This window comes from Myotis brandtii, unplaced genomic scaffold (assembly GCF_000412655.1).
Source record: "Myotis brandtii unplaced genomic scaffold, ASM41265v1 scaffold650, whole genome shotgun sequence".
Taxonomy (NCBI): domain Eukaryota; kingdom Metazoa; phylum Chordata; class Mammalia; order Chiroptera; family Vespertilionidae; genus Myotis; species Myotis brandtii.
This window is the reverse complement of record NW_005370517.1, coordinates 203,832-215,465: the sequence shown is the minus strand read 5'-3', so window position 1 is coordinate 215,465 and position 11,634 is coordinate 203,832. Positions and strand designations below refer to the sequence as shown.

Below are 11,634 nucleotides of genomic sequence, written 5' to 3'. Positions count from 1 at the left end.
GGCCTGATCCCACAGGCCAGGCCGAGGGACCCCACTGGTGCACAAATTCATGACTCGGGCCTCTAGTATATATATAAAAAGAGATTTTTTAAAAAATACATTTTATTGATTCTCCACAGAGAGGAAAGGAGAGGGACAGAGAGCCAGAAACATCAATGAGAGAGAAACATCGATCAGCTGCCTCCCACTGGGGATGTGGGTAAGAATTAATTTTTTTTTTATCCTCACCTGAGGATATTTTTCCATTGTTTTTTAAAAATATATATATATCTTTATTGATTTCAGAGGATACACAGGATGCGGCAAGAGCAGCTTTACAGGTGTTTATATGGGAAGTCTGGCATTAATTGATAAATAATAATACAATTATAAACCTGTGTTTCATGTACTCACAACGGCAAACATACTTTTGCTCAACCTGTATTTAAAGAGAAGACAAGGTTCACTGATGGGCTAAATGGGAGAAGCAAGAAGAGGTTAATGAAAGTGAGGACTTACTAGTAAACATTACTCCAGGAGTGATGTTTCTTTTTTTCTTTTTTTTTTAAAAATATATTTTTATTGATTTCAGAGAGGAAGGGAGAGGGAGCGAGAAATAGAAACATCAATGATGAGAGAAATCATCAACAGGCTGCCTCCTGCATGCCCCCTACTGGGGATTGAGCCCGCAACTCAGCCATGTGCCCTTGACCGGAATCCAACCCAGGACCCTTCAGTCCGCAGGCCCATACTCTATCCACTCAGCTAAACCAGCTAGGGCAGGAGTGATGTTTCTTACAGCATTCAATTTTCTTACAGCATTTTTTGCCTTAAGATATAAATTTATTATTGACTATCTAGAGTACTTCTACTGAGAACGAAAGGATTGTGGAGTGAGCCACTAAGTAAGTGAAATGCCTTTTAAGGAAATAAGGGATATTACTGAAGTTCAGAATGAGGAGAAAATCTAGACTGCATTGTGAAACCAAGTTTAATATTATTATCACATATCCAAGTACAAATATGAAGAAATTATTTGACTGTATAAATGTTATAAAAGGTCTAGTCTCAAAATATGTGTCAGTCCATGAACACTTATAAATTCTTCAAAGAAAGAGACTAAACTAGACTGTGTTTTGAAACATGTAAAATAAAACATGAAGGCGTATGTAAAGTTCTGGGACTCAATGACCCCACCAAAAAGAAGGAAACACTGAGTATTGTGATCAGGTGCATAACTGATGACAGGGGTACAGAACAAATACACAGAGAGTAAGGATGTGGAGTCTCAGCATCTGATATCCAGGTAATTATAATAGACTATTGAGGGTTATCATGTGCCTAAAACTTGCTATTCTTCTTTTTTTTTATTGGTTTCAGAGAGGGAGAGAGAGACAGAAACATCAATGAGACAGACTCACTGGTCAACTGCCTACTGCACGCTTGATTTCAGAGGATACACAGGATGCGGCAAGAGCAGCTTTACAGGTGTTTATATGGGAAGTCTGGCATTAATTGATAAATAATAATACAATTATAAACCTGTGTTTCATGTACTCACAACGGCAAACATACTTTTGCTCAACCTGTATTTAAAGAGAAGACAAGGTTCACTGATGGGCTAAATGGGAGAAGCAAGAAGAGGTTAATGAAAGTGAGGACTTACTAGTAAACATTACTCCAGGAGTGATGTTTCTTTTTTTCTTTTTTTTTTTTAAATATATTTTTATTGATTTCAGAGAGGAAGGGAGAGGGAGCGAGAAATAGAAACATCAATGATGAGAGAAATCATCAACAGGCTGCCTCCTGCATGCCCCCTACTGGGGATTGAGCCCGCAACTCAGCCATGTGCCCTTGACCGGAATCCAACCCAGGACCCTTCAGTCCGCAGGCCCATACTCTATCCACTCAGCTAAACCAGCTAGGGCAGGAGTGATGTTTCTTACAGCATTCAATTTTCTTACAGCATTTTTTGCCTTAAGATATAAATTTATTATTGACTATCTAGAGTACTTCTACTGAGAACGAAAGGATTGTGGAGTGAGCCACTAAGTAAGTGAAATGCCTTTTAAGGAAATAAGGGATATTACTGAAGTTCAGAATGAGGAGAAAATCTAGACTGCATTGTGAAACCAAGTTTAATATTATTATCACATATCCAAGTACAAGTATGAAGAAATTATTTGACTGTATAAATGCTATAAAAGGTCTAGTCTGAAAATATGTGTCAGTCCATGAACATTTACAAATTCTTCAAAGAAAGAGACTAAACTAGACTGTGTTTTGAAACATGTAAAATAAAACATGAAGGCGTATGTAAAGTTCTGGGACTCAATGACCCCACCAAAAAGAAGGAAACACTGAGTATTGTGATCAGGTGCATAACTGATGACAGGGGTACAGAACAAATACACAGAGAGTAAGGATGTGGAGTCTCAGCATCTGATATCCAGGTAATTATAATAGACTATTGAGGGTTATCATGTGCCTAAAACTTGCTATTCTTCTTCTTTTTTTTATTGGTTTCAGAGAGGGAGAGAGAGATAGAAACATCAATGAGACAGACTCACTGGTCAACTGCCTACTGCACGCCCACCACTGGGGATGGAGCCTGCAACCCAGGCATGTGTCCTGATCGGGAATTGAACTATGACCTCCTGGTTCATAGGTCAACACTCACCCACTGAGCAACACCAGCAGGGCTTGGTTCAGGCAATTTAGAACTTTTCAAGTCACTCCTCAATTCTTCCCTATGCACCTTTTATCTTCCATAATTGACAGACTCACTGGTCAACTGCCTACTGCACGCCCACCACTGGGGATGGAGCCTGCAACCCAGGCATGTGTCCTGATTGGGAATTGAACTATGACCTCCTGGTTCATAGGTCAACATTCAACCACTGAGCAACACCAGCAGGGCTTGGGTCAGGCAATTTAGCACCTTCCAAGTCACTCCTGGATTCTTCCCTATGCACCTTTTATCTTCCATAATCTTAATCTGTGTTTTTCTACTCTCACAAATTGTAATGGTGAGTATAACACGGTTATATTTCCCTCCCTTATAAAGTCTAGAAAGTCTGAAGTTATTATTACCTGGTCACAAAATTCTAGATTTTTGACTCTAGGTCTGACACTACAGAGTCAGGACACCAATATTTCTGCCCCGGAACAATAAAATCAAATATGGTCTGTGGTATAGACTATTAGTTGAAACCTTCATGCCCGTTCTCGCTTTAATTTTAGAATCAGACCTCAGTTTTTATTCTTGCACTTTCCCCAAGAACCTGTGAAGCTGGGTGTGCTGATGAGATTACATTGAACCCATGGTCGGCAAACTGCGGCTCTCGAGCCACATGTGGCTCTTTGGCCCCTTGAGTGTGGCTCTTCCTAAGCCTTAGGAGTACCCTAATTAAGTTAATAACAATGTACCTACCTGTATAGTTTAAGTTTAAAAAATTTGGCTCTCAAAAGAAATTTCAATCATTGTACTGTTGATATTTGGCTCTGTTGACTAATGAGTTTGCCGACCACTGATCTAGAGTACTTCTACTGAGAATGAAAGGACTGTGCAACGTAGAGAGAAGGTATACATTTTTAAGACTTTTCTTGTACTACTTTTAACTTAAAAAATACTAGCCTATTGCCCTAGCTGGTCTGGCTCAGTGGATAGAGCATCAGCCTGCAGACTGAAGGGTCCCAGGTTTGATTCCGGTCAAGGGCACATGCCCAGGTTGCAGGCTCGATCCCCAGTGAGGGGGTGTGTAGGAGGCAGGCAATCAATGATTCTCTCTCATCATTGATGTTTCTATCTCTCTCTTCCTCTCCCTTCCTCTCAGAAATTAATGAAAATATATTTTTAAAAAATATTAGGCTATCAACATGCAAGTTCTAAAGAAATAAAGCAGTCACTTAGATTGCAGGAGGCAATCACAAGTATGGAACACATTAAAGAGTTTTCAGGAAAAGGACAGACTTTCTAAGCAAGGTAATAGCATATCACAGAGATCACTGAAAGAGAAGCTGCAATTACATATGACAGGAAACTTGGTTACCTGGGACTAAGTGTCATCAGCATATGATGAAAAAGTAATCAGTTTTATTTTTATATCCTAGCAATGAATAATCTGAAAATGCAATCACGAAAATAATTCCATTTAAATAATTACTTTAAATAATAAAAGAATCTCATATTTAGGAATAAACTTAAGAAAAGGAACTGTAGAACTTTTATTCTGAAACTTATAAAATGTTGTTGGAAGAAATTAAAGAACGAACTAGATAGAAAGACAGACAATGATCCTGGATCAGGATGTTTAATATGGTTAAGATGGAATTACTACCCAGTTCAGATACAGATTCAGTGTAATCCCTACCAAATCCTAGCTGTTTCTTCTTTTGCAGAGATTCACAAGCTGATTCTAAAATTCAAATGAAAATTCAACCATCCAAAAATCAAAATTATTTTGAAAGAGAACAAAGTTGGGTAGTTCACTCTTTCCAATTTCAAAACTTATCAAGAGCTACAGGAATCAAGGCCTCGATAAGAACGTGTAAATAGCTCTGGATGGTGTGGCTTAGTTAGTTGGAGTTTGTTCCATGCACTGAAGGGTCACTAGTTTGATTCCAGGTCAGGGAACTTGCCTAGGTTGAGGGTTTAGTAACTGGTAAGGCCAGTTCAGGAGAAAACTCAAATCCTAGCTGTTTCTTCTTTTGCAGAGATTCACAAGCTGATTCTAAAATTCAAATGAAAATTCAACCATCCAAAAATCAAAATTATTTTGAAAGAGAACAAAGTTGGGTAGTTCACTCTTTCCAATTTCAAAACTTATCAAGAGCTACAGGAATCAAGGCCTCGATAAGAACGTGTAAATAGCTCTGGATGGTGTGGCTTAGTTAGTTGGAGTTTGTCCCATGCACTGAAGGGTCACTAGTTTGATTCCAGGTCAGGGAACTTGCCTAGGTTGAGGGTTTAGTAACTGGTGAGGGCCAGTTCAGGAGAAAACTGATAGATGTTTCTTTCTCTCTCTCTCTCTCTCTCTCTCTCTCTCTCTCTCTTTCTCCAGTTCTGGCCAGTATTGCACAGTGGTTGGAGCACTGACCCATTCACCAAAAGACTGGGGTTTGATTCCAGGTCAAGGGCATGTACCTGGATTGCAGGTTTGATCCCCAGTACCGGCAAGTACAGGAGGCAACTAATCAATGTGTTTCTCTCACATCGATGTTTCTCTCTCTCTCTCTCTTCCTCTCCCTCCTTCCCTTCTACTCTCTGTTAAAAAAAAAAAAAATCAATGGAAAAAGTATTCTCCGGTGAGGATTAACAAAATACAAAACCAAAAGCACTTATTATGAATATATTAAATGAATATATTAAAAAACATTTCTGTAAATATAAAATGTTCTAAAATTGATTGTGATGATGGTTCCACCACAACTATATCAAATATACCACAAACCAGTGAATTATATAATTTAGGTGAATTGTATGGTACGTGAATTAAATCTAAGTAAAACCATTAAAACTATGATGTGGATTTTTTGTTGTTGTTGCTGTTTTTTTTAAACAATTGTAGCCCTGACCAAACTGCTCAGTTAGTTGTAGCATCATCCCAATAAATGAAGGTTGCACATCCCTGGTCAGGGCAACATAGAAGAATCAACCAATAAATGCATGAATAGGTGGAATGACAAATCTATCTATCTATCTATCTATCTACCTACCTACCTACCTACCTATCTCTCCCCCACCTCATTCTAAGATCAATAATAATAAAACAATTAAAATGAGTAAATAAATCAATATATGCAGTGATAACATCTTAGAATGGACAAAAATCTGAATTGGGAAAACTAGGAAATAAGTCATTTGAAGCAGACGTAAGTTATGACGTTGTTTGGTCTCACACTCATGTAATATGTTAAGATCTTTTCTTGTTCATCAAATGAAGCAGTAGAGATCTTTTTTTTTTTTTTTTGATTTTTTACAGAGAGGAAGGGAGAAGGATAGAGAGTTAGAAACATCGATGAGAGAGGAACATCGATCAGCTGCCTCCTGCACACCCCGCACTGGGGATGTGCCTGCAACCAAGGTACATGCCCTTGACCGGAATCGAACCCCGGACCCTTCAGTCCGCAGGCGGACGCTCTATTCACTGAGCCAAACAGGTCAGGGCAGTAGAGATCTTTAAGAAGAGAGAGCTCAGCATGTAGGGAACATCCCAGGTGATGCCAGGATGGACAGAATTCAAAGTATCTAATTCGGAAAAAGGAACTAATAGTAAAAAAAAAATAGAGGGAAGGTGATTCCTGCTCTCACACACAAAATGGGAAATCAGAGGCCAGCTGCTATGACGAGTAAGACACATTGGAAGAAAGTGTACATTAGACGATATTGAAGGAGAAGTCAATTTGGGAGCCCATTTCACAGACCAGAAATAGGTCAACTCATGGGAACAGAGGAGACGTTTAAGATGAGAACTGAATATTAAGAACTTTGGGAGGATGGGGGAAAACAACATAAATGCACCATGAAAAGCAGGTTATTATTCATTTTAACATATTCATTTTAGTATATTTGTAATAAGTGCTTTTGGTTTTGTTTTTTGTTAATCCTCACCGGAGGATACTTTTTCCATTGATTTTTTTTTTTTTTTTTTTTTTACAGAGAGTAGAAGGGACACAGTATCCAAAGTGGGTTGGAGGTTATGGAGGGAAATCACTCTTTCCAACCAGGGCATGAAGGCCCAGGAGTAAGAAAAAAAGCGATGAATTCAAAGTTCTGTCTTTCCAAAGAGACCTGGAAAGTAGAATTCCATAGCCACAGAAGTGGTGACACAGACAGAGACACTGTGACCATGGACAAAGGGGAAAAAAAATCTGAAAATCTTAGGACAAAGGAAACTGTGCAAACAAAATCAAGATGTAGATAAAATAAGCAAGGCAGAGCTCAGAAAAGAAAACCAGGGCATGCTATCCTCTAAGCTTCTACAAAAGGGTTCCCATACGTGGAGGGGTGGTTTTTTGAGTTTCCTCATTCACTGTCACAGCTCTGACAACTTCGCTGACTAGAATGTGACTTCCCGGCCGCCCGCCTTGCTGGTTCTCACCCCCTCACCTGGAGAGACTGGACAGTGGCGTCCACGCTGTACTGTCCACGGTTCTTCCCCTCGTTCCAACTTGGAGAGCGCGTCTGGTTTGCTGGCTTGACACCCTGCTTGTGAACAAGGACAGAGACGTAGACATATTATATTGGGCTGGGCTCTGTCAAGAAGGGAGAATGAGCCCTGGCTGGTTTGGCTCAGTGGATGGAGCATCGGCCTGCTGATTGAAAGGTCCCGGGTTCGATTCCAGTCAAAGGGCACATGCCTGGGTTGAGGGCTCGATCCCCGGGGGGAGGGCTTGCAGGAGGTAGCCAATGGATGAGTCTCTCTTATGATTGTTTCCGTCTCTCTCTCCCTCTCCCTTCCTCTCTGAAATCAGTGAAGAAAAAAATATAAATATATATTTTTTTATTATTGGTTTTTTACAGAGAGGAAGGGAGAGGGATAGAGAGCCAGAAACATCGATGAGAGAGAAACATCGATCAGCTGCCTCCCACTGGGGATGTGCCCGCAACCGAGGTACATGCCCTTGACCGGAATCAAACCTGGGACCCTTCAGTCCGCAGGCCGACGCTCTATCCACTGAGCCAAACTGTTTAGGGCCAGTGAAAATATATTAAAAAAAAAAAGAATGGAGAATGAACAGGTTCACATCTAACACAATGACTTTAATATCAGGAGAGGGGACATTATACTCTCTTGTCTGGGGCAAGAGAAAGATGTGAGGTTGTACCATGTCCATATCTGTATTTATTCTGAACAGTTAAGCAGCTTATCAATAAAAAGCCACTGACTGGGGACCATCGGACTGACACGGGGGAGCTGTCCTCACCCACTGACACCAGGTGGCTGTAGGTCTCCAACATCACGTCCCTGTACAGGTCCTTCTGCTCGGGGCCCAGGAGCTGCCACTCCTCCCAGCTGAAGTCCACGGCCACATCGTGAAATGTCAGCGATTCCTGTAGCAACTCCATGCTGTGTAACGGCATGACGTCCTGTACATGACCTGGGAGAAATGTTAGTTTTTCTGCTCATTTTCACCTTACAGACTGCACCTATATAGCGAGTGGAGTTTTATTTTAATATACAGTTGAACCACATGGCTAGTAAAATACTATTTGTAATAATTGTACATCCATGCATTCTCCCAATTAGATGTTTCTATAATGTGAAAGTTAAATGTGCTTGTTAACCTAGAAACACGTTTCATATATTCAAATATTTGAGAAAGAGAATATATATATATGTGTGTGTGTGTGTGTGTGCGCTTTTCAGATTAACGGAGGTGGTTTTATAGGCCTCTTCAAATCCACTACAGAAGAAAGTAAAGGAAAAAAACAAATCCAGTCACCTGAGCCTGGAGCATTTTATTCTGTTCTCTGAATAGAGCTGGCAACAGGGAGGCTCTGTCTTGGTGTCTTTGGGGTCCGCTCTGTGTTTCTGTACAGAAATCCCGTCTGCAGTCAGGGGTGTCACGGAAATGCTGATACTAACCCTGCAGCCTCCTCCTGCTTCACATGATTCAATTGTTCCTGGTGCCGTCATAGATACATCCAAACTTGTAAAGAATTTTTATGAGTTTATTTGAGCCAAAGCGACGACAAGTGCCTGGAAGCAAAATAACAATGAATTAAGAAAAGGCTTTAGAGAATGGCAGTTTTACACCTAATTTATACATTAGAATCAAAGAAACACAAGAAGGTTACATGAAATCCATGGGTGACACATTAGGGGTGAGGGAAAAAGCTAAGCAGAGAAATCTCTGGGATTGGATTAAAAGTAAAAGGAACAGACACCTACCTCTGCATAGGTGGAAATAGGATAATTAACACTTAGGAATTAACATGACAGCAATAACATTGAGGGACTCTGTGGTCTCTTGCTCTGGTGGGAGATTGTGCCCTGAGGAATCTGGGGGGGAAAAAAGAAATTACCCCAACATTTCAAAGTCATGTCATCCCGGATGTAAGAAGACAATCGACAGGCTTGGTTAAGTTAAAGAATGACCTTTTTTAAAAAATATATTCTTTAAAATTAATTTTAGAGAGGAAGGGAGAAGGAGAGGGACAGAGACATCAATGATGAGAGAAAGATCATTGATTGGCCGCCTTCTGCACGCCTCCTACTGGGGATCGAGCCAGCAACCTGGGCATGTGCCCCTGACCGACCGGAATCAAACCCAGAACCCTCAGTCTGCAGGCTGATGCTCTATCCACTGAGCCAAACAGACTAGGGCTAAAGAATGACCTTTAGTGAAGATACCAGTCTAGGACATGACTACTGCCTAGACTCGCTTTTAAGTTAGAAGGAATTCATTTCATACCATCCAATGTGTTGTTTTGGCCTCTGAGTTTGTAAGGCTCTCCATACAGGCCCCTCTGAGTTTGCTAGGTTTAGTATGTGGTCCACTTTAGGTCCACCTGGGGCGTTACAACCTGTGATAAGTTGAGGAGAAAAGTCAATGAGTGGTACATTTCCTCTGGGACCTGTTCTTAAGGTGCTCCTGCTGACAATGCCCACAGTATCGCTGGTATCCCTTTTTTGGTTTCCTGGAAATATTTACTCTTCAGGCCAATAAATCCTTAGGTTCTAAATGTGGTGAAGGTGTTCCTTAATTCTCTGGAGTTTTGTGGAGTGACTGTGAAAAAAAGATGAGGGAAATGACACTATAGGGGTAGAATAATTTTTCTCCTTCTTTTCTAGGTTCTTTACAGCGGTTCTCAACCTGTGGGTCGCGACCATCGGAAAATACATCCTGCATATCAGATATTTACATTACGATTCATAACAGTAGCAAAATTACAGTTATGAAGAAGCAACGAAAATAATTTAATGGTTGGGGGTCACCACAACATGAGGAACTGTACTAAAGGGTCGCAGCATTAGGAAGGTTGAGAACCACTGGATAATTAAATTGATATAACCCAAATTAACAGAGGGAAAAAAATCAAAAAGGTTAACAACAGCCCTAGCTGGTTTGGCTCAGTAGATAGAGCGTCGGCCTGTGGACTGAAAGGTCCCAGGTTCGATTCCAGTCAAGGGCACATGCCCAGGTTGCAGACTTGATCCCCAGTAGGGGGCATCCAGGAAGCTGCCGATCAATGATTCTCTCTCATCATTGATGTTTCTTTCTCTCTCTCCCTCTCCCTTCCTCTCTGAAATCAATAAAAATATATTTAAAAATAAAAAAGTTAACAACATGTATCCCTCCTGCATACATACAAGTGACCTAGTAAAATGAAACCTTCCTCTCTGAAATCAATAAAAATATTATTTAAAAATAAAAAGGTTAACAACATGTATCCCTCCTGCATACATAGAAGGGACCTAGTAAAATAAAGTCACTGTCCAAAGTGGAGGATGCCATCATCTGAAATGCCAACTTCACCTAAAGAGATTGGGGTTGTAGAGTCGGTTAGCAGAGGTTACCAGGAAAAGCACAGTAAACAAGGATAAGGTTGCTATGCAGCTCGAAGTCCCCTCTCCTCTGCTGATAGTTCAGACAGGTTTGGCATAGTAAGGGAGACACCTTACGGATGACATTGCCTTTACAAATGTAATGTCCTTCACAAGGAGTAACATACTAGGTTTTCTCCCCTCAAGCTGCAGTTTCCTCAAATTAACCAGCCTAAAGTTACCAATATCCCAAAGAGGCATATTTTAGGGTGGCAAACTGTCCCCTTCTGACTCAAGAAATGATGTATTGAAAAGACAAAATTAGCCCTAGCTGGTTTGGCTCAGTGGATAGAGCCTTGATCTGTGGCCTGAAGGGTCCCTTCAATTCCTCCTGTCAAGGGCACACAACCGGGTTGTGGGCTGGATCCCCAGTAGGGGGCGTGCAAGAGGCAGCCAATCAATGATTCTCTCTTATCGTTGCTGTTTCTCTCTCCCTCTCCCTTCCTCTTTGAAATCAATAAAAATATCTTTTAAAAAAATCCATGAGCAAGGCCAATTTTTTTTTAAAAAAGGATAAAATTATCTCAGAAACAACCAACAGATTTTCGCACATATAGTTGGCTAGAAGTGCATAATGTACTTAAGCTCATTTCAGAGTAATTCAGTCACTAGCCGTGGGAACTGGAACCACCACAATTGACGAAGACGGACCCAAACTTACTAATACACTGGCATATGCTCACCTTGTCAGAGGGATGGATATGAAATAAAATGCAGGTTCTGTTAGCAAAGAAAAACGGATGAATGTATGACAGGCAAATAAGCAACAGCGTCCACTGCTATCGATATATATATATAATATATATTTTTATTGATTTCAGAGAGAAAGGGATAGGGAAAGAAAGAGAGAAACATCAGTGATGAGAGAGAATCATTGACTGGCTGCCTCCTGCACTTCCCCTACTGGGGATCGAGCCCGCAACCTGGGCAGGTGCCCTTGACCAGAATCGACCCCAGGACCCTTCAGTCCACAGGCCAACGCTCTGTCCACTGAGCCAAACCGGCTAGGGCTGCTATAGATATATTAAGAGGTGAGAGCAGAAGTTGACAAACTTTTTCTTTCTTTTTTTTTTTTTTAATATATTTTTTTGATTTTTTACAG

At 40.7% G+C, this 11,634-nt stretch overlaps 3 protein-coding genes across 6 annotated transcripts in view; all 3 read right to left on the bottom strand.

Moving 5' to 3' along the window:
- Nucleotides 1–7,145, bottom strand: part of LOC102242028 (zinc finger protein 350-like) — a 116,140-nt gene extending 108,995 nt beyond the window's left edge. For both annotated transcript variants that reach the window (XM_014528777.1, XM_005880751.2), the window contains exon 1: nucleotides 7,091–7,145. The gene's annotated coding sequence lies outside the window, so the exon portion shown is untranslated. The remainder of the gene's footprint in view (nucleotides 1–7,090) is intronic.
- Nucleotides 1–8,659, bottom strand: part of LOC102260269 (zinc finger protein 615-like) — a 13,090-nt gene extending 4,431 nt beyond the window's left edge. The window contains exons 1-3 of the mRNA XM_014528764.1: nucleotides 8,428–8,659; nucleotides 7,909–8,071; nucleotides 7,091–7,189 (exon numbers count right to left, since the gene is read on the bottom strand). Of these exons, the coding sequence (XP_014384250.1) occupies nucleotides 7,091–7,189; nucleotides 7,909–8,071; nucleotides 8,428–8,442 (277 nt within the window). The 5' untranslated portion in view covers nucleotides 8,443–8,659. The remainder of the gene's footprint in view (nucleotides 1–7,090; nucleotides 7,190–7,908; nucleotides 8,072–8,427) is intronic.
- The window catches only part of LOC106723804 (zinc finger protein 883-like), a 139,348-nt gene that overhangs the window by 45,924 nt on the left and 81,790 nt on the right, over nucleotides 1–11,634 (bottom strand). The window lies entirely within an intron of this gene.